This window comes from Anoplopoma fimbria, chromosome 11 (genome assembly GCF_027596085.1).
Source record: "Anoplopoma fimbria isolate UVic2021 breed Golden Eagle Sablefish chromosome 11, Afim_UVic_2022, whole genome shotgun sequence".
Lineage (NCBI taxonomy): Eukaryota > Metazoa > Chordata > Actinopteri > Perciformes > Anoplopomatidae > Anoplopoma > Anoplopoma fimbria.
In genome coordinates, this window is record NC_072459.1 from 20,723,801 (window position 1) to 20,747,027 (window position 23,227).

Consider the following 23,227-nt stretch of genomic DNA (forward strand, 5'->3'; position numbering starts at 1 on the left):
AAAAAGATGGACAGATGGAGAGAGGGATGAAATGGAGGAGGAATGGTGTGGATTTAGAGTTCAATCAACCCTGAAGCTTAGGATGTACTTCATACACACACTTCATGGACGTTATGGAGCATGGGTGAACAAAGTGGCTAACGAAACTTACACCTATAATATTTTGAATGTCAACATTAAAACTAAGGCCGTGGTGTTTTTATACTTCTGTCCTTATGAGAATACAATTTTGTAGGATATTTTTGATGATTCTTTGCTGATTTTAGCTGGCTAGCTCATTTGTAGGTTTTCAAAATAGGTCTAGGAAAAGACTTGCGAACAAGTTTAGAATAGGCTTAACGGTTAAAGGGACAGGTCACCCGGCTTGTGCTCAAAGCGCCACTGTCTGGTTCCAGAAATCATGACCTGGTGACTAAAGATAATCTATAGACCTTGTTGTGAGCAGTTACAATGTAGGATACATTTATTTTAAGTCGTAGTATTCACACAGAAGGAAGCGTGCATCTATCATGGACAAGAGGATCATCCACGAGATTTAAACATTTGCTAATGCTGCGGTTAACTGGCTCAGTGGTTAGCTAGCTCAGTGGTTAGTTGCTCAGTGGTTAGCTAGCTCAGTAGTTAGTTGCTCAGTGGTTAGCTAGCTCAGTGGTTTGCTCAGTGGTTACAGCTCAGTGGTTAGTTGCTCAGTGGTTTAGCTCAGTGGTTAGCAGCTCAGTGGTTAGTTGCTCAGTGGTTAGCTAGCTCAGTGGTTAGTTGCTCAGTGGTTAGTTGCTCAGTGGTTGGACAGCGCAGTGGTTAGCCAGTGCAGTTGTTAGCTAGCCCAGTGGTTAGCTAGCAAAGTGATTTTATATCTTAGTTGTCGGATAGCTCAGTGGTTAGATATCTCAGTGGTTAGATATCTCAGTGTTTAGATAGCTTAGTGTTTAGATAGCTTAGTGTTAAGCTAGCAGTATCATGTATAGATGCCAGTTTCTCCTGCACAGGGATAACAGTCGGCGGGTGTTGTTTCGATTGAAAGAAAAAAGTTGAGAAGTTGAGAGTTGTGAAACTGCTCACATCAGGGTCTGTGGATATCTTCACAGGGTCATGATTTCTGCAAAGAGCCAATCGTGTTGAGTTTTCCAAATGTATTCTTTCAGTGCTCTGAGCTCCATAAGCCAAGTGCCATCTAGTCCCATTATATTAGAGTGAGGGCAGACATTTTCTATGTGCGATATCTCCATCACTCTGCAACTCACACCAAAACAATCTAGATTTAAATATATAGCACTGCAGATAAGAGGAAGAATATGTGTTTTTGATTTTGAGGAGAACAGTCCCTTTTTAATCTGGCTACACAGTTTGCCTGTTTACAAGCTGTCTGAATGTTGTACAGCTCTGATAGAGCAAACGGCCAAAGATGTGAAATTAACACCCAAGTTGTAATAAACCAGAATTTTCCCTTTTTAGGTTTTATGTTACAGTATTAAAAAAACAGCCTGTTGAATCTTACAGAAAACACATGGTCCCACTGGATGACACCGGCACTGTGTCAAGCTTTTCCATACATGTGTTTTTCAGCTCCTGTGTGTGTGTGTGTGTGTGTGTGTGTGTGTGTGTGTGTGTGTGTGTGTGTGTGTGTGTGTGTGTGTGTGTGTGTGTGTGTGTGTGTGTGTGTGTGTGTGTGTGTGTATGCTGATCCGTGTCCATATGTAATTTCCTTTATGTTTAGTACATGCAGTCGGCTCTCTCACACACTCCTCTTTCCCTCTCTCTTCTTCCCAGGCCACTTGAGTTTCCAGGACTGCTTTGTGACTTCTGGGGTGTGGAACGTAGCCGAGCTGGTCCGCGTGTCGCAGAGTGAGTCACGGCTATAATTTCCCCCCCGTCCGTCTCCACGCAGACACACTCGCCCTGTCATTCCTCGTACACTTCATATGGTCGCTCTCTTGTAACACCTTAATGGTGAAAATCACACATAGCAGCATCCCTCCTACACCAAGAGGCGTTTAAAGCATAAGGCTGGTGTTATTCAATGTTTTTCATATTGTTTTTATTTTTTATTTTACCAATGCACAAAAACACACTGGAGTTTATTTTGTCTCAGTCCCACATACACTGTCCTGCTGCTCCTGGAAATATTCACCAGAGCACTAACTGTGTTTTCATCTGCAGATGAAAATAGTTACCAACAAATTACTATTTATTCCTCTTTAAATTACATTTGCTAGAAGTTACAGTGGCCAGCTGTTGTCAGTCACCGCTTTTTTCTTTCATTTAACTATATATATTGGACCTGTTTATTTTAAAGTTCGACATCTTCAATAGAAACCAAACGAGATGCCACATGCAAACTAGGGAAGTTAGAAGGCGTTGAGTAATGGTAGGAGCCCCGCTGATATTTAACATTTGAAAGAGGTGACTGTCCAAAAAAGAAAGATAAGAGCTTTTGAGCTTTTTGTTCCATCATCAGGAGCAGTCTGGTGGCAGGAAACAAAAGTCAACGGATCACCAAAGTCCAGAAATTCATCCTGAGTGGAGCATGAACACATGCGTCAAGTTTCATATTTTACTCAAAACTAGGCATTTCTCGATTATCTCGGCCAAAAAATTATGATTCACAATATTATCCCGATTATCATCAAAATATGCTTAGAATATGCACTTAAACTATATGCATTGGAATCACTATAACTTTAATATATAGTTAAAAATATACATACTTTTACTGCATCTCAGACAGGACAGGGTGAAAAACAAACACTTATAGGGTAAGTGTAAATTATTAGCTCCCCCTGCATAGTTAAAGTTAATTTTTATTTTTTTTATTCAAATAAATACATTTTGTGAGTCTGCTCTTTCTTAATGACATGTCAATTCCTGTATTTCTTCAATCGAGCTCGATCTCTCCATTCTCGACCATGATAGCGAGCTACACATCTTTTTCAAGTCACTCTTGTGAGGATAGTCATGACTATCCTGATAATAGAAAGTTTCACCGGGATCAACTCTACTGTGAGGGTTTGATTTGCATTCGGCAATAAAATCCTATATCGTGTGTGTGTGCGCGTGTACGTGTGTGTGTGTGTGTGTGTGTGTGTGTGTGTGTACGTGTGTGTGTGTGTGTGTGTGTGTGTGTGCGTGTGCGTGTGTGCATTCCTCAGCTCCGGTGGCAACGGCGACCGGCCCCAACTTCTCCCTGGCCGACCTGGACAGCCCCGGATACTATAACATCAACCAGGTGACCCTGGGACGGCGCTCCATCACCTCCACCCCCTCCACCAGGTACACACACACACACACACACACACATACAAACAAACTCAAAATGTATTTTTTTGTCCTCCTCTACTAATATTCTTCACTTCTCCTATAACCTCTTAACGCTGCCGTGTTCTTTATGCTTAGCTTTCTCTGCTTTTTGATTGTTGTCTTTCTCTCTTTCTCCCCTTTTTCTTCCCTCCTTCACTGCTAATCCTTCTCGTCCCCTCTCATTTTTTCCCCTCCGCCAATCTGTCCGTCTCTCTGTTTGTGTCTTTTGTCTCCCGTCATTCCCCTCTGTCGTCCTTCTCTTTCTCTCTGCCCGTCTCCCGCTGCAGGACTGAAATGGAGCTTTATGCAAGTCTCCCACGGAGGTAGTCGCACTCATTACAGAATGTCTCCCTTGATACTAATGTAACACAGGCGGCGGCGCACACGCACAAAAGACACACCAAAAACACGCATGTCACACAGATATGCACACGAGCGTCAAACGCACAGTTAAACGTTGTTGGATTGCCGTATAGAAACGCTGAAACGTATGCCCCCCCCACACACACACACACCACCACCACCACCACCACCATTTTATCGGTCACAGATGTAAGAGTCGGTAGGAATCTGCTAACGCACGCACAAATGCGATCCAGCGTCACATGCACGTTTCCGTGCTTGGCTCCTAGCACGCCAAATAAACTCTGGCCTCATGTTTGTCTCGCTGTCTCTCCAGTTGTGCTGCTTTGTCCCCTTTGGCTAAACCGTAATGTGACAACAAAACATCGAAGGGAAGCTGTGACGTTTTTATTTTTTTTTACTACTTGATTTCATGCAGACACACGCCTGACTACGGGGAAAGTTCCTCCCCCATATATTGTCCTTAAATGTCCCCCGAATGATATGCATGCATTCACTAGAGACCCAAAATATCCTTAAGCAGTGCCTGTTTGTTCCAGTTAGAAACCAGCCTGACATAAGAAAAAAAAACAATGTTATTAAACCCCACAAAAAAGACATCCCTCTTACTCCCTTTTTCTCCCTCTTCTTCAAGAACCTAACAAACCTCCTCCTCCTTTTTCTCTCTCAGCTCCAACAAGCGCAAGTCCATTGACGACAGCGAGATGGAGAGCCCGGTGGACGATGTCTTCTACTCGGGACGCTCCCCAGCGGCGGGCAGCAGCTCCCAGTCCAGCGGTTGGCCCAATGACGTGGATGCAGGTATATAACCCCCCCATCACGCCCTGCATGCTTTCCCTGGAGATGGGCTGAGGTCCAAATCAATTCAGATTATTTGATTCGAATTTTTGATGTGTAATACCTGGTTAAAAAATAAAATAATGCTTCGATGGAGGCTGCAAAAAAAGCAGCTCCTCTAGTGTTTTTACAGACTTACAGCAGCTTTACATCACATTTTAAAGCCCCTGAAAACTAGTTAGAAATAGTTTGAAATTTTGGGAAATATCCTATTTCAGCAACCGCTTAGCTTAGCACAAAGACTGGGAACCGTTAACCTAGCTCCAAAGGGGACAAAATCTTTCCCCCTGTTTCCAGTCTTACGGTAAGCTAAGCTAACCAGCTTTACAGATGTGAGAGTGGTATCAGTCTTATTCTTTCTCTCTAAGCAAATAAGTATATTTCCCAAGATCTTGAACTATTCTTTTCAAATATTCATGACTAGAAAGACAACAGTAACAGGCTGATTGAGAAAATTGGTTTTCAGGGCGTTTATTACAAATTTTCCGAGGTATAAATTTGACACTAACTGACTTGAAATGGACCAGAAGCCACAGCTCACCTCCTTCCCTCCTCCATGCCCCTTGACCCCCCCTCATCATGCCAACTCTCTATCTCACCCTCCTCAATTCACAACCTCTACTTACAACTTTGCACACCCTTTCCCATCGAGCAGAACAGACCTGTTTGAGGTAGAAGGACCACCATTATGCCAGTTTTACAGTCTTTATCTCACGCAGCAGGGACTTAAAGGGCCAGCTTACCCCAAAAAACTATATTTCCTCTGTTTTCCTAGTGGGCATGCAGAGGGTTTTGGTTTTATTTGCAGAGTTAAAACTTCTAATACCAACCTAGCACAATGAAAGTGAGGGGAAATATCATTTGTGGTGAAACGCCAAACACAACATTTGAAAAACTGTCTATCTTGAGACAATATCCCACTTATTTTTAGACAGAGTCCTAAAATGTCTGTTATTTTAGAATCATTTTCATTGGGGACTATTTTCAAACCTTAAAAAGACCTGTAAAGTCTGCGCTAGTGAGGTCTGCGGGTTATCCTGAGTGGCCTGGACATTGTTTCTCAAACGAGACGGTACCATCAAGTTTTTCCAGTATTAAGTTTTGAAACGAACACCGACCACACCTCTGCTGTTCTGGGGTGGAGGCACAAGTCTCATTGACCCACATCTCCAAACCTCTGCAAATAAAGCCTGAACTATCTGCATGTTTACTAGACTGAAGTGACCCATTGATCAGAAGAATGACTTAATGCATTTAACTATTTAATCCTCGTGTTTGTTGTCTGGCTTGTCACTGTGTAGAGTGTCAGGGATGGATACATTTTGATGAGTTAGTTGTTATGGCGTTAGCGCTTACAATCATAGAGTTCACATTGTGGACTGTGTGTGTTTGTGTGTCTGAGAATGTCAAATCCACATACTGTAGATAAAACACAGATCACTCTCATCACTCTGTTTGTACAAACCCCTTTTGTGTTTTATTTTCTTAAGTCTTAGACATAAGCTCTTTTAAAAAAACTATGACAGGCTAGAGTGGTGGGATCTTTTTTTATCATATTATATGTATTAGACATTTTCTTGCCAAGAATTAGATGGGAAGTTGATACCACTAAGTACAGTAACTATGAAGCTACAGCCGGCGGATGGTTATCTTAGCTTAGATTAGCAACGACTGGACATGGGGAAACGACTAACCTACATGTAGTATTAAAGCTTTAGTTTTTGTATCAATAAAACAAATACGGTATAACGTTCTAGCCAGGCTAGCAGTTTGTTCTGACGGCCCATTATTCTAAAAAACCCAAGAGTTTGACAAATGTCCCATTTACCAAAGCCCATGTGTCCTCCAGCCCGCTACCCTTAAATCAACACCCATTGTTCTGAAGGCCCATTGCTTAAAAAAAACAAAAAACTCTTCCTTCATAGAATAACGTCATCAGAATGACGTCATCTTTCCTTCCTGTTTTTTTTTTCCTAAGATGGCGAAGACATGACCCGCCCTACTCTGTCTCTGATTTGCTTGTAATCGTTGCCTTTATTTGATTGGGTTGGTTAGGTTGAGTCATAAGGAGTGGGGTTGATTAGGTGATGGTAAGAATATCAGGGTAAGCAAATCAGAGGCAGAGTAGGGCGGGTCATGCCCTTGCTGGAATGAGAAAAATAAACTGGGAGGTCCAATGACGTCATGGGCCTTTGGAACATCGGGTGGTTATTTTCGGGGTCACGGGCTGTAGGAAAAATGAGCTTTCGTTAACCGGGGAAATTTGGGGGATTATTGAGGTTTCGAAACAATGTCATAGCAGCGCTTCTAGTCCTTGTGCTAAGCTAACCGGCCTCTGGCTCCAGCAGTAAACCAAAAATTGTTGTATTTACACTGTGGGTTTTGTACAGATTAAAGTGTTTGGACATCTTAATTAGTGAGTTTAGAGGTACTGTACCGGTAGTTTTTTTTTTTTTTTTTTTTTACTTCAAACAGGGCCAGGCCAGCAATTTCCCCCTGTTATCAGTCTTTGTGCTAAGCTAACATTAAGCTAACCAACTTATGGCTGTAGCTTCATATATAACCGTACAGTCATGACAGTGGTATCAATCAATTCATCTACCTATCGGTGAAAAAAAGCAACTGAGTTACCTCCCAAACAGCAGAGCAGCCTTGGGTTTAAAGCATTTTTAACCACCATGATGCATACCATGTCAAATGTATTTCAAATCAACTTAATGTATATATCTTGGGTTCGGTATTTGATTCTGCTAAATCGCTAAAGTTCTCATGTATTCTCCCATTTCTAACCGTCACTCCCACTCACATGCTGCCATTTAAATACCGCAAGCAGTAATGATGTAACTATTTTATAGACACTTGCTGCACTCTATAACATTAGTAATCCCCCTGTTGCCCGTTATTTAACCATCGTTCTCTCTCTCCCTCTCTCCCCCTCTCATTCTTTCCATGTCTTTCTCTGTCTTTTTTCTCTCCTCCATTGTTAACTCTTCCCTTCTCCCCTGTTTGGCCTTTCAGTGCAACACCATTTGGCCAGTGTGCAGGAGAGGAAGATTAAGCATGAGAGCGATGGAGTGCAGTTTCCTTACCATGGTTAGAACAACATTAAACCTTATATTGTGTACATGTATACATGCTCTCCCTAAGCTCACACTACCCTCAACTTGTATACACCTTGTCTTTTTGTATCTTCAAAGTCTGTTTGCACTTCCTGTGAGCTGTTCTGCATCTCCCATTCGTCCTTTCTCCTCCTCCTCCTCCTCCTCCTCTTCTTCTTCTTCTTCTCTTGTGTCTTGTTCTCTGGCTACGCTGGCCGCTGGGTGGGGTTGTTCCTGCCAGATGTCTGCTGTTGTCCGCTGTGGGTTGACCAAAGCCTTTTGGTAGCCCAGTAGCTCCATAACATTCACCGCCTGTCTGCCTCAGAGATGTTGTTGTAAATCTGTGGACGAAATCAGACATCCCTGGTGCATCCAGAAAAAAAGAACAAATGTCTGACAAACAATCCACTGTATTTTCAATGTGTAATTATGTGCATTATCATATCCCCCAAAAACCACATTGTTGTCACACACCACATGCATACAAACAGTTTTTCCAAGGCGGTGTGAATTTGTCAGCAGCATTCGGCTAAGTGCTCTGGGTGTTGCAATGTTGTTGTCGAGCCCTGAGAGAGAGAAAGTGATGAAAGACACAGAGGAGGTGTGTGTTTCTGTGTCTGTGCGTGTGCGTGTGCGTGCGTTTGTGAATGAGGGGTTTGTCGAGTTCCGAGCGTTAGCTGCTTCACGCAGCCGGTTGTTAAGACGGAGCTGCTGAATGGCGTCCTACCTGCCGTGGGCCTGACGCGACCAAAAAAACAACAACACACGACCCAAACAAACACGACCGAAGGCGCTCAGGTGTGTCATCGACACACGAGGCACCTTCTGTCTCCGAGACATGCTTACTCACTGGAAATGCACATTTACAAACGACACACACACACACATTTCAGCTCTCTCTCTCTCTCTCTCTCTCTCTCTGATTTACATCCGCACACACGTCAAAACACACACACACTCTCGCAATCTGGAGAGGAGCGGCGTTCCGCTCCAGATGGCGCCTCCATGTGTCTACAGTGAAAAGGGAGCTACTGGGTTACAGCAGACATCTGTTCCGGTGATGGTGGTGCTGGTGTTGGGAGTGAGAGATGAGAAGATGGAGAGGAGGGGGCGGAGGAGGGGAGGGAGGAAAAAGGAGGGAGGGCCTCCCGGCCTCCTCCCCGCTCCGGAGGTGATCCTCTACCTGAATGAGAAAGCTCAGAGGGCATCACAGGTGATCATGTAATTCATCATCGAGCACGCTGCTTCCCGCTCTGCTCTGCTCCTCCGTCCTCTCCTCCGTCCTCTCCTCCTGCCTGCATGCTCCTGCTGCTCAGGGGTGGGAAACCCTGCTGTGGTGGGGGTGGATATTGACAGTGAATTCCAGCTAATTATTTGGTGTTGTGGGCTTTAAAAAACAGTTTTGTGTGTGTGTGTGTGTGTGTGTGTGTGTGTGTGTGTGTGTGTGTGTGTGTGTGTGTGTGTGTGTGTGTGTGTGTGTGTGTGTCTGTGTGGTAGCGGTGTTGCTAAGGTGTCCTCCCTCTTACCTTGGTGTTTACGAGCGCTAACGATGTGTGAGGGCGTTAATGAGGGACGCGACTCTGTTCATGAACATTGTTTCTGCCTCACCTGAATGACGAGTGTGTGAGCTTCTTTTCTCTCTCTCTATCTTTCTTCTATCTCTCTCTCTCTCTTCAGTGTGTGTGTGCTGGTGCAAATGCTACCGGACCAGTTCTCTGACAGTTATAGGGGCGGGAGGGGCTTGTGTGGTCGCCAGCTTGTTAGCGCGGCAAGACTAGAGGGTCATGGGAGCAATTGGCCGCCAGTCTGCTTGCGCAGCGTGCCAGGAGCAGGACATAGAAATAATGTAGAACAAACAACTGTGTGTGTGCGAGTGTGTGTGGACGTGGACTCTAACACACACACACACACACACACACACACACACACACACACACACACACACACACACACACACACACACACACACCCACACAGATTAAGGGAGAGATCAGAGTAACTTCTGTTAGCTCTATCAGACAAAGCTTTCACTGGGCATCTGGGCCTCGTTTGCCGCTCCTCAACGAGACGCCATGCGGCACCAGATATGTCGGCAAAGACGCAGGCTAATTAGGGGGAAATCGCAGAGACTAAAAAAACAATATGTATAATTTAAAGGCTGTTTTATGCATAATGAGCTGGTTATAATTGAACTTGCACGGCGGTGGCACGCAATCTTCCCTATATGTACCACAGAGAAAGCGGAGCCAAGCGGGCTTGGTTGGAGCGGTGGGGTGAATCCATGGCATGTTTCGGGTGCGGCTTGTCCGTTTTTAATAGTCTTGAGTGAGGAAGGAATCCAAAGTGCCAGTTGAAATTATTTTAACCCTGACACTCAATTTGTTGTGTAAAAATGTACGAGAGCCATAAATTGTAAGATAGCACTGTTGAACTCAAAGTCCTTGTCCAGACTGCCACTCCAATCAGTTTCTTTGGCACATACAGATGATTTAAAGAAAGTCTGGAAAGCCAAAAAAAAACAAACATTAAATTTGATTGAGAGCTGGTTTAGAATGCACTTCCAATCAGATTTCTACAGATGTGTCGGTCCGGACGCTCTAAATGTTTAAGTCGGATTGCAAAGATTTTTTTTGCCTCACTTGCAAAGCAGCACACGACTATGATGGAGGAGGACAACAGTCCATGGACAGAGTGGTTCTTTGGGTGACAAAATGATGGACCTTCATTTCCCATGCTTTTGCATTGGAAAGCAGTTTCACCAGTGCAGATACATAGTTACAGACACCCACGTCGCTGCCACAGCAACCCATGCAGATTGGTGATGTCTTTACAGAAATTCGATCTGATCACTTGCAAATAACTGTCTGTCTCAAAGCTCTGATTTGAGAAACATATCGGACTTGCCAAAGCTCCTTAGATAGCTAGCTTATTACTTTTTCCTGAATAAATCACAGGTTTTATCCAGTCATACTCACTGAACCAGAAGTAGCAGTGCTCCATAGTACATTTTTGTGGTCTTGATCATTTCTATTTAATGCTACTTTATACTTCAACTCCACGTCAGTAGCAAGTATTGTGCTTGTATACTATATATCTACTTAAACGATTAAATATTTACATACAAATATAGTAATAAAATGCTGATTACATGTTAATGCGTCCACATTTAACAATTATGATGCAATAATATGATTCTGACTAGTAGTTTATTAAAGTAAAATGTTGAATGAAGGACTTTGACTCCCTATTTTACACGTCCAGCAGACGCGTAGCACGAATCAGCGTCTGAAACGACGCTGATGAGAGCCGTGAGAGTGAATCACAACAGAAAGGTTAAGGGCCAAAAAGCGAGATAAACAAAGCTATCAAGGTTTGTAAAATGGTAACAAGAAGTAATGTGATCCTTCATTAATGTGAAAACATCTATTGTAGCAGCTTTAAGTTGAGCATCTGGTTACATCTAACACTAGTAGCTGTGCAGTAAATCGATTGGTTGGTGTATATATCACCAGGCAACCATCGGAAGTAAACTATCAGAGCCAGCTGGATGACAAGCCTACGCTTCAAAAGTTCTGCTGACTGAAGCGACAGATTACTCTTTTTATCTTCTGGATCTTTTTATGAACCCTTTTTAGAGTGTTCATCTGTTCCTCTACTCCACTTTTTATTTTTTTCCGACTTGGCCATATATCTTGTTATCTTCCTAATTAAATACACGCACAATTAGAGCCAAACATGAACAACAATGACAGCCTTATTTTCCTCTCGCTGTAAAATTGGTTCAAAAGCATCTTGTGCCCTTCTGTCTTCACACTGGCTTTTTTTTTTTTTTTTTTTTTTTTCCAGAATTCAACCCGTGAATATATTAATCTCACCCTCCTCATTGTATCCGTTCCTTCCACCTACGTGCAGAGTCACATGATGCGCCTCGCTTGAACATAAGTGGTGGAGCCCACCTTTTTTTTTTATATACTTGTCGATGCCCACACACCGTCGCACAGCTGCGCCCTATGAGCATTGTGGGTAAATAGTGATAAAAACATTTCCCGGTGTGGCATTGAAATAAAAAGCTTTTCAGAAATCTGCTCCCAGCGACTTTATAAGCCTCGCTCGTAAAACCTATTTTCACGTCTCCCCGGGCCATGTCCAAATTACCCACGTCTTTATTCGAGTGCGTTTGTTTTTATATGTGTGAATATTGTGTCGTTTAGTACTTTATGGGGGCTTTTTCACTCGCCAAGGTTGTTTATCACTGTATTCTTGCAACAAAATGTGGGGCAAGTTTGAGGAAAAGCAACGGCGGTCTGTGTGTCCACGCCGATGTCCTTTTCTCTACTCTCACTTCCTCGTCATTGGCCTGTTTTATGGATTGCTCTAACCAGGGTTTTTATTTCAGCGTATATTCAACATTGCGGTCCCCGTCAGAGGTCAGATACGCCGCTTGGCGCTGCTCCTCAAACCCTGAAAAGTCTTAAATGGTGCCTTTGGATCCCCATACATCAAAATAAATTCCCCTCAGTGCCCACCACATGAGGCCTTGATCACAGAACCTCCCTTTTTTTTGCTCTGCGGCTCTCACACTTTTTGGCCATGTTTCTGGTACGCTGGCGAGCGCCGGCCTGTACTTAGCGAGCCCGTTTTGAACCAAACTCAGGGATATGTCATGCAGCCCTTCAGCCTCAAACCCTGACATTTATAGACATAAGGGGGGGACACTTTAATGTGTTTGTCTGTGTGTGTCGGCCGAGCCGTTACCGCTCCTCCATCTTCTTCCTGCCGCTCTCTCTACCCATTGAGCGTTCGCTGGCGGTTTGCCCGACCCTCACCACCCAGCCTGAACTTCTGTGTGTGTGTGTGTGTGTGTGTGTGTGTGTGTGTGTGTGTGTGTGTGTGTGTGTGTGTGTGTGTGTGTGTGTGTGTGAGTGTGAGTTTAAGCGGTCCTTTATGAAATACTGTGCGTCTTAACTTAAGGCAGTAACATAAAATACCTGGCCGACAGATATGGCAGAAGGGCGCCACATCAGAAGAGCCACTGATGTGGATTTTGGCGTGCTCCTCCGCAGCTATGCGTAGCCGCGTTGCTCACGCCGTCTGGGGCTTGAAACACACAGTCTACCCCAGATACAAGGCCATCAGGGATCCCGTTCATTCTACCGAGGCAGTTTGGATGATACGGATCTCAAAGAAGAAACCAGTAGGGCTTTGCTGGGTTTTGTTCAGACGCTCCATTGGTGACCATAGTTGGACCGCCATAGCATTTCCCGGCTCTCCTCTCTCTCTCTCTCTCTCTCTCTCTCTCGACACTGTTGCCTCTAGCCCCCACCCTCTCTCCCGTCACCTCCCTTTGCTCTGAACCACCCTGCTGCTTCAAAACACGGCCTTTACCCCCGGACCCTCAAACCCCGCTCCCCCTATCCCCCTTAATCTGACGGACATGGTACAGCCCGCCGACTGTACGCACAAACATAGAGTATTGGACAGACGGATTGTGAGAACCCATCTCTATGTTAAGCCAATCAACAAATCAATGAATGACTCGATCGATCAATCCATTGATTTTAATCATAATCATTAGATTCTTGCAATCAAATTTAAAAAGTGATTTATTTATTTTTAAAGAGTAAAGAAGTCGAAGTAAAAAAAAATTTAAAACCTAAATAAAAAACAGGCATGTTTGATTAAAACCTCGTCTCTGTTCTGCCATTTTGTTGATCCCCTCTTTGCCAGGACTCTCATCGCCTGGTTCTCTTAAGAAGCCGGGGAAATTCGATTTCAGCGCCCTGTCCTCCCAGACGAGGTCCCCCCGCATGGCGTTCACCCACCACCCACTGCCAATGCTGGCGGGAGTGAGACCAGGTGAGACCAACCCAGCTCCAGATCCCACCCTGATCGCCCCCACCTCCCCACTCCTTCCTCTCCCCCCACCTCCCCCTCACCATCTCCTCCTACCCACCCCAAACCACTTCTTCAGGGCCCCCTCCCCCAGCGCTGAGGTGGAAGCAGTGTCTTTGGGAGATGAGGGGCTTGGAATTCTGACCTGGTAGGGTGCAGGTCAAGCTGGTGATGGAGCTCCTAGGGGAATCTGGGTGTGGTGTCTTTTGTGGGTCTGTCTGGTGGTGGAACTTCTCTAAATATCTAAATAGACTTTCTTCTTCTTATTATTATTATTAGAGTGGTAGAACGGGACCAGAGGGGTTTGCTGCTGCCTATTCTGTCCTCAATTGCAAAAATATCAGCTGATTGTAATGCTTTCATGCTCTTATTTTGTTTGTAAATTATACTTCACGTTCGTGATTCAAGTTTACTCATTGACTCCTGGATTACCTTGTCATGTTTTATGACCATTTACATTTGTTTTAACAATATTTCTTGTAGTTCTTGTAAAAGTTGCCTCAAATGCAACAAACCAACTTCAAATGAAATATTTATTATCAAAACAAGTTAAGATATGTTATTTTATGTACATTTCACAAGATTTTAAATATTTAACAATTGCAAAAAAGTTGACCAGCATCTTTAAATTTCGAATTTTGGTCGAATTTCTGAGTGAAAAAGTTGAAAATTGTATAAATTGTACCACTTTAGTACCCTACACCTGCAACTAAAGGGGCATAAGTCTTACACATTTTGTTTACAGTGAAAAAGGTCTAAAGTGGGCGGCTGTGGCGTAGTGGAGAGTAAGGTAGTTCTCCAATCAGAGGGTCGGTGGTTCGATACCCGGCTTCGGCAGTCGATGTGTCCTTGGGCAAGACACTTAACCCCAAGTTGCTCCTGAAGGCTTTTCCATCGGTGTGGACTGGATGATGAATGTTAGTTAGAGTCTGATGGTGGCACCTTGCATGGTAGCCTGTCATCAGTGTGTGAATGGGTGAATGATGTGTAATATACTACTGACTGTAAGTCGCTTTGGATAAAAGCGTCTGCTAAATGACTGTAATGTAATGTAATGTCTAATGTTGCCCTAAAGAAAGTTTTCCAAAGTAAAAAGAATAACCCTGATGATGTCATCAAGGTTATATCGTCATTTTTAACATTAAGCCTGTGTTACAAACTCGAAGGTGGAGTTTGAAAAGGTTCACGGAGGAGCACTAATGTGTTGAGTTATTGGAAAAGTAGGACACAGCTTTTTTTTAACTTGATTCACAACTGAAGATAGACTAGAAGTCAACATATCTCGGCTTCTCCTGCTTTGGTTGTGATCATTTCTTGACTCGTGAATCCCCCATCTTTATGGAAGTACGATACCACATCACTTTGGCCTCAAATCTCAGCGTGGGTCTTAATAAGGCTGGATAACCAACCAGGCGAAGTGGAGAAGCTGCCTGAGACTCCAGATATCCAGGTTTACTGCCTGTAGGGCAGTTGGTTTGTGGTAATTACATGAACTTTACTTTTGCTTGGGAATATGTAAGTGTGGACCACTAAAGCACAATATCGACTGACTTTATCTGGCCCATAAAGTGGGTCTTGAGACCCCATCTTATTGGGTCCCTGTCTCAAAATCTTGTTTTACGGTGTTACTAATACAGAACAGTTGGTTCTTCACTGATCCCTATCTTTTTTCCTATATTTCTTTTACTGCATCTTTCCAAATTCTTAGTGACTTGATTTTCCTCACACAGTGTGAACAAATTGATTTCAATGTGGGTGAGCACATATTTTTATTCACACTGGCAAGGGCAGAACCAGTGTGAACCTGCTGATCTTCCACCAGGCTGAAACAAGCATCTCCTGATAATATCAGCTATCAAACAGAGCCAGGAGCTCCGACAATAAATCATCACTCTTCATTTTATCACCATGGCACAGATCGAAAAATGGGACTTCCTCTTCTTTTTGCAGAGTTCCCAACTGTGAATTCACCCAGTGAAGGAGCTCACTGGAGATAATTACCCATGTGCTGTAGTTCTGTAGCTAGGTTCCATCAAAGGCTTTAAGCTAGCAAGCAGATGTGAAGCGATGAGGTTGACCGCCGTGCTATTAAACCTTCCTCCGTGGTTGTTGACAGACCCTTTGCCCCTTGAGATGTAGCTACAGCAAAGGCAATCTCCACAAACACACTCGTACACATGTTCACGCGGACGTGCACACACATACACAATATCCCATCCTTGTTGTGGCCAGAAGCTGTAATTTATACAGTTTTGATTTGTTTCTTTTTACACTAACTTGGTGCACAAGCTGGAACTGTTCCTGCGCTAGCGTGAAACTGCCTACCACATCATCAGCGTTGTTGTTCTTCTGTGTGGAAGACACGATCCAAGAGGATTAAGAAGTTGGCGAAGTGGAGTTGAGGAGTGCGCTAGGGCTTTGCTGCTCTCAGTGGTTTTGGTAGGGTTTGTCCCTCCAGGCCACCAGTCAATCAAAGGGCTGAGGAGTAGAGACGGACAACCACTCATGTTTACGTCTACACATACTGGGCAATTTAACGACCTAAGCACATGGAGAAAGCCCACACTGAATATACAAACCCAAACAGAAATGCTGAGAGTGAGGTGGCAGTGCTACCCACTGTGCCACTCTAATACATCTACATACTGTAGTAAGTCACCTGAACACTACTTGTTGAGATGAAAGTGTGTGAAACCTAGTTGGAAAGCAAGCAGAGAAGTATGAAGAGCTAGCTAGAAAATGTTTATAAATGGCTGGAGTAGCAAGCTAAAAGGAATGGATAAACTGTTGGAATAGTTAGCTATAAGTAATAGCTACAGAGTTGAAATAGCTAAAATACAAATTGATAAACAGTTGAAATAGTTAGCTAAAATCAATGGATAAACTGTTGGAATAGTTAAGTGATGATATAATAAGTGATGGATAAAAGGGTTGAAATAGTTAGCGGATAAACCGTTGGAATAGTTAGATGTAAGTGATGGATAACTGGTTGGAATAATTATTATAATGCCTTTTTAGACAGTATAATCAATAGTATTAATAGCGTTTAAAGTCAATTCAAATAAACCTGTTTGGAGAATGGTGGTTGGTGTTGTAGAAGGGGTAATGGAGTTCATCTGACAGGGCTGTGGGGGTACAAAAAAACGGTTGGGAACTTCTCCTCTAGGGTGAGAGCAAAGTAGGTAGGGGGTGTAGGGATTCCCTCTTATCCTGTCCCCCCTCCAACACCCCATCCCAACCCCAACCTGCCCCCATACCCCTAGAGTGTTTGGCCTTCACCCATTCTCTAATGGGATTAGTAGTGGACTAATAGAAGCAGGGAGACGGCTCCACTGGGGAAGCAGGCAGCCTGGCATGGAAGCAAGGTGTTGCTGGGCTCAGAGGCATAGGCCCCTCGTCTTTTGGGGGGGGGGTTGGCACTCTTATAAAGTACACTCACACACACACAATGTATAAGATGCAAGAACCAAAGAGTGTTGGCAGCCCAACGTGGGCAGCTGGGGGGCCTGACATTGGACGGGGTGGGTGTCAGACTGGCACAGCAAAGAGGAGAACAGGCTTCTAATACAAATCAAGGAGATTTAGTGATGGATATAGGTCTGACAGAGAGGGCTTTGTGTTGGTCGCTGGGCTCAACCAACTGCTCCCCTCTCACGCCTCACACGTATATTCAGCTCTGTTTGGGGCGAATTCCTCTATTTTACTCTCTTGTAAAGCAAAAAAAAGGGAATGCTTTTTTTCCATAAGCTTATTAGCCGTGGGGATGCTGATAAATTCTGCATCCCCACACCTATCGTTACACACACACACACACACACACACACACATATATATATATATATATATATATATATATATATATACATACAGATATGAGGGTTCAAAGCGTACTAACAGAAAAGCATCAATTTAGATATATACGGTGTGAACGCACAGATTAGTTCTGTCATAGAAACAAAATGTGTCGGATGACAAACGGCTTCACCGTCTGGATGCCAAATTGCATCAGCGCCGATGAATCACACCCTCGAAACAGCACACAGGCATGCAGGCATTAAGGCCGGCTAATTTTAAGACGGCGCTCAATGATCTCTTTGTGCTTTTTCTATTCGCAAGCTGCTTCGAATCTGATCATCAAAATACGGCGCTCGCGTCGATTGAATTTGTGCACATTCGAGCGTGTGCAGTGTCTGCTTGTTTGAGAGACTGAGTGGCGTTGGCTCGTTATGTAGTCTCTGTGGTTGTGCACATATGAATGCAATGTGTGTGTGTGTGTGTGTGTGTTAATCTCTACGCCATAAAGCTGTATAGATTTATTGGAGTGATAAAACATAAAACGTTATGGGCAGTGCCCACAAAAGCTATTAACTTCAAATCAGCTGCTATTGGAAAAACAACATTCTTTTCATGTTCGACATTTTGAAACCAGATTTATACTTTACCGTTTTATGTGTTATGGTTGCTATCATTTGCTAATCACTCAACACATCTCTCCCATCTGTAAGAATGTGTAGGATTTCAGTTGTTCGAGTCCGCCTCTCAGCATCCTTCTCCGCTTGTGTTCCTCTAACAGAAATGTCTCTGTTGGCAGGGAGTCCCCGTGCTTCAGCTTCGGCCTTGCACTTCCCGTCTCCCTCCATCATCCAGCAGTCTAGCCCCTACTTCACCCACCCAACCATCCGCTACCACCACCACCCTGGACAGGACCCCCTGAAGGAATTCGTGCAGTTTGTCTGTGCCGATGGCTCGGGGCAGTCCGCCGGACAGGTAAGGCTTGCCGCCACAGAGGGGAATTACTATCGCTTTCAAAATGTGCCATTTATGCATTAGTATTGCTGGATTTACTAGTTGTAATAGGGTGCGAAGCGTTGGCAATTAAAGTATATTAGTGGGAAAATATGTGTATGGAAGGGAAGAAAAAAAAGACACAATAATAATTTTAATTTTCTTAAGCAACTATTAACCTAATTGTGAAATTAAACAAAGTATTGAATTTATACCATTTAAATATTTTACTCTAAAAAACCATGTTTGACTTTTCCCTCTTTCAAATTTCCAGAGGATTTTTTACAAAGTCTAAATTTCAAATACTTTTTATCTGGTTTACAAATTCATAAAATTCCAGTGTCCAATGTTTCCAATCATTCATCTGTTCAAGTTCAAGTTCTTTTTTTTTTTTTTTTTTTTTTTTTTTTTAGTCGTGACGTTAGCTGAGAGGAGAACTGGTTCTGATCAATTTATTCAGGCTTGATTGATCCTCAATAGTTAACTTTTTCTTATGAATTATGGTGTTAGAATTTAACGGATCTCCTTAAAAGCAACTTGATGTTGGCATGAATTTATAGATCAGAATTTGATGGAACAAATGGATCAACGTTTTTGAATTTCTCTCTTACACTTTCTGAATCGAAAACCCTTGGAAAAAAGCTTCATAAATTTCATTAAGGGGAATTAAACCAGCAAACAGATGGTTTCCAAAGTAAAATATTCCAATGCTATTGGTACTTTTTATAATTATCTTATTTAATTTTGCAATATTACTATAATACATGAATATCATCACTATTAGTGCCCACAGTGCCAAAAGCTTATTATATGGTGTTGTCTGTCTACATACGATATAGAGAAACTCACAGAAATACACTTCACACAACACAAGTGAACACACTAGACATCTGTTTACTCAGCTGGTCCACAAATCTTTGTATTGTCTTGTCGATGTCATTTTGCCGTTTGCTGTTTCAGACCCCAACGTTCCTCCTCCTCCCCCCTTTGATTTAAGTTTTTTTGCTCCACCCAACCCCTCAGAAGTTACAACCATCCGCACGAGAGTGAATCAGTCACGGCTCACTTCAGTCCAGCATACCCGCCCTGTGTTGTCATCGTGTTTCTGTTTCCATCTCTAGCCTTTACGATTTTAGTTGGGAGTTTTGGTTGTTTGGTGCTGGTAATCGTTGGTGGTGTTGTGCTTGTGTAGACGAGTATTCTCCCATGGTTTTTGATTTCTTGCCATCTTCTGGAGCGAACCCAGTCAATAATTTGCTCACCTCCCTTCTCCACCCCACCACGGACCACCACCTCCCAGTGGAACCGCTCACCTCAAGCTCCAGCTTCCACTCCTGTGGTGATTATTATTTTTTTCACACCTCCATAAAAGATGCCGTCCACATACATCATTCCTTTGGTTGTTGTTTCCCACCACCTCCTCTCCCTCCTTCCACCATCGCCTCCCCCTCCCACCCCTTCCGTCATGGATATTTTTTTGGGACCTGGCCTCCCGAGCTGCGTCCTCCTTTTCATTCCGTGTCTGCGGATTGTCGCATGTCGTCCCTCCTGACCCTGTTTGTGTCGTCTGCAGCCAAACGGGAGCGGCCAGAGCAAAATGCCAGGCTCCTTCTTGCTGCCTCCACCTCCCCCAGTGGCCCGCCCAGTGCCCCTCCCCATGCCCGACTCTAAACCCAACAGCACGCCCCCTGACGGCGGACTCTCCTCGCCCGCATCTCCGTGTAAGTGACCCCCGCAGAGACCGTTCTCGAAACCAAACCAGCAACAAACTAAATCTGAACCCCTCCAACCCTCTCCAGTGAAAAGACCCCTGCCATTGTTCTTCCTCCAACTTCACTGCCGTCATTGTTCCTGTGTAATCCAACATCTCACCTCCTTTAACCCTTGGAAGGCTACGGAAGCCAGCACAGGATATACTGTGGGGCTCAGAGTAGATGAAGGCCACCAGAGGTCTGGTTAGACACGTCTTTAATAATGGACTCCCAAGGTGTTCATCAGGGTTCTGTATTAGGTCCCTTCAGTTTGAGCGGCTCTACATGTTGAGCCCCCCCCTGCGTTGTCTGGTGTGGAAGTCGCACCACCAACCCAGTTCTTCTCCTTCTGAATCCTCCTTTCATCCCTTGATGCACTCATTAGCAAACCAATACATTTGGGATTATTTATTGATTCTTAACTTGTTACGAGCACAAATTTAGGGCAGTTAATTTAAATGGACTCCAAAACATTCTGGTAGAAATTGGTACATTGGAAGAAAAAAAATGTAGTCATACTAGTTTTTGGTTGAGCTGATTTAAGTTTCTAGTTAGGATTTTTTTCTTTGCTTGGTGATTGTTAATCAGAATAGTGTGTGTCTTTTAGATGATGGGGTGTCAGTCCAAGCGTCGGGTTTTCTCGCAACACATTTGTTTTCCTCACCTGTGATAGGAGGGGCACTGGATGGAGCACTTTTCATTTGTTTTTTAAGCTTTCCTTCAAATTTAGTGTTTTCGTTTTACCCCCCAAGTCAGCGTCTCAAAGTCTTTTTATGTCTTATGTATGTTATTCCAATTCTTAGAAACACATGGACGTATACTGTACATGTCCATACACATAAATCTCCAAATTATCGTTCACTCTGTCTCTCTCCTTCTTGTCCTCCCCTCACTTTCCTCCGCACAAACACAAGTCTGCACACTGCATCCTGAATCCCTGGGTGAGATTAAGATGCTGGAGTCCGTAGGGTGTTTCAGACTGCCCTAAATTTGTCAGAAGCTTTGATGCCAGTGGGGTTTTTAAATGTCCCTGACTGATCCTCAATGTCAGGATCTGGTGCGCTCAATCACTTCCAGCTGAGTTTATCAACAGGATTTAATCACTCGGGGAGATCTAAGTTTGCACACCAGTTTTTGGCAGACTTCTGTGTGGAGTTTTGATGACCTAAATTAAATACTTTTCCGTAGTTCTAAACTGATTTATCTGTTTTTTTGGTATACAACAGCGAACCAGTGGGTTAAGGGTATACTTTTTACATGTTAGGGCAATAGTTTGACATATTTCTTGGCTCTAGTAACTGTGTAATAGAAATAAAGCTACAGCCAGCCGCCTCTTAGCTTAGCATTAAGACTGGAAGCAGTGGGAAAGAGCTAGCCTGGCTCTGTCTTTAAAGATAACAACATCAACCTACTAGCTAACTGATTCCCACGATATATCTGGTTTGTTTAATTTGTACAAATACCTAAATGTGTGAAAACTTTTTTACATATTGTTTTTGTACCAATTAAGCAAATTTTATAACGTATTGATTGGTGATTTCTAGAGGTGCTGGGAGGCAGATTTTGTTAGCGTCTGACAAAGCCAGGCTAGCTACCCCCCCTCTTTGTGCTAAGCTAATAGGCTGCTAGCGGTAGCGTTGTGTTCGCCGTGCAGACATTAGAGACATATCAATCGTCTCATCCAGCTTTTGGTAAGAAAGTGAATATGCATATCTCCCAGAATGTAAACTATTACTTTTAAAATTGCCAGCTGCCGTCGTGCAATGCGCTGACGCCTCCATTTGGTCCTCTTTTGTTTCTCCAGCATACTCCACGCCAGGCGCCACAGCTCCCAACAGGTTTGTCGGCATCGGATCACGGGACAACAACTTTCTGAACATCCCGCAGCAGACACAGGTAGGAGTCTGGGACACTGGGAGGGGGCGAGGGAAGCTCGTCTGTTTTGGAGCCGTGATTTCTGGTCGAACTCACTTGTTAACCGTGTGGACGTTGGCCAAAATATTTCTTATTCCCGCAATCCCTGAAATCTGCTGCTGTGTTTCCTGTTGCCTCTCCTCTCACACCGTCCCACAGCGCACCGTCAACGCGTGCATTCGTACATCTGTATTTCACTGTACGTGCGCGATTTACCATATGTGCTGGTCTGTTTATTTGGCGCATATGGAGCCTCAGGCCTTCTCCTTCGCTGCCTTTTTTCACTCCCTCTCCTTGCTAACTCCCACTTTTTCCCTCTTCACTTTCCCTTTTTTTTTCATCTTCGTCCTCCTCCCCCTCTGCCCCCCCCCTCCCTCCCTCTTTCTTCTCAGCATCCCTCTTTTCCTCGCTCTGCCACGAACTTTCTCCCTCTTTCACCTTCTCCATTCCCTTCCCTTCACCCGCTCCCCGCCTCGTTCATGTGCCTCCTCCATTACCACTGCTACTTTTCTCATTAGCATCCAACCACACCCACCTGGAGCCAGCTCAGCTCCGCTCCGCTCCGGAACACATGGAAACCATCTGAAACCGCTCTGCCGATCCCCTCCCTTGTTTCTCGGCCCCTCTCACTTTTCTTCCCTCTCCATTTTCCCCCCCTGCCCCTCCACACGTTATTCCCCTTTCTCTCTCTCATTCTCTCTGTTCCAAACTATATCTTCTTTCCCTGCACCACTTTTCTTCACTCTCCTCGAACCGCTGCCTTCATAGTTACTCACATGCCTTCACTCTTCACTTTGAATAGATATTTTTTTCTGCCCTGGTATGTCATACACAACTTAAAACACTATGTGACCAAAAGTAGGCGGACACCCCAGACATCAGTATGTTACATTACGTTACATTACGTGTATGTGATCGTGGAACATCTTGTTCCAAAAACTTACGGGTTTCCGTCACCGCTCTTCTGGTTTCGGGCTTTCCAACAGATTTCTGAACCCGGCTGCAGGGATTCGCCACCCATTCAGCCGCAAGAGTGTCACATTGAAGTTGGACTCTGATTTTGGATGATAAGGCCTGTCAGAGATCCACGGGGGGCATATCGTGTTGAAACAGGATGAACAACGTTCTCCTCAAACTGCCCCACAAAGTTGGAAGCAAGCTACCGACCGAAACCATGAAAAATAGCCCGACACCACAACAATATGGAGTATCTACATACTTTCTGCCCCTCTATGCTTTCTCTAAATCCGCTCATTGATGCTCGGCACTGAGCGCGACATAAAGTCTGGTTTT

At 44.0% G+C, this 23,227-nt stretch overlaps 1 protein-coding gene across 7 annotated transcripts in view; it reads left to right on the plus strand.

Annotated features, from left to right (window-relative positions):
* nfixb (nuclear factor I/Xb) overlaps positions 1 to 23,227 on the plus strand; it is a 141,014-nt gene that overhangs the window by 109,982 nt on the left and 7,805 nt on the right. For 5 of the 7 annotated variants that reach the window (XM_054606848.1, XM_054606849.1, XM_054606850.1 and 2 more), the window contains 7 exons: positions 1,768 to 1,842; positions 3,147 to 3,267; positions 4,328 to 4,458; positions 7,513 to 7,587; positions 13,320 to 13,448; positions 18,076 to 18,251; positions 21,825 to 21,916. In XM_054606848.1, the coding sequence (XP_054462823.1) occupies positions 1,768 to 1,842; positions 3,147 to 3,267; positions 4,328 to 4,458; positions 7,513 to 7,587; positions 13,320 to 13,448; positions 18,076 to 18,251; positions 21,825 to 21,896 (779 nt within the window). In that variant the 3' untranslated portion in view covers positions 21,897 to 21,916. Of the gene's footprint in view, positions 1 to 1,767; positions 1,843 to 3,146; positions 3,268 to 4,327; positions 4,459 to 7,512; positions 7,588 to 13,319; positions 13,449 to 18,057; positions 18,252 to 21,824; positions 21,917 to 23,227 lie in introns of all 7 variants that reach the window. The other 2 variants (XM_054606852.1, XM_054606853.1) reach the window with 2 other exon arrangements.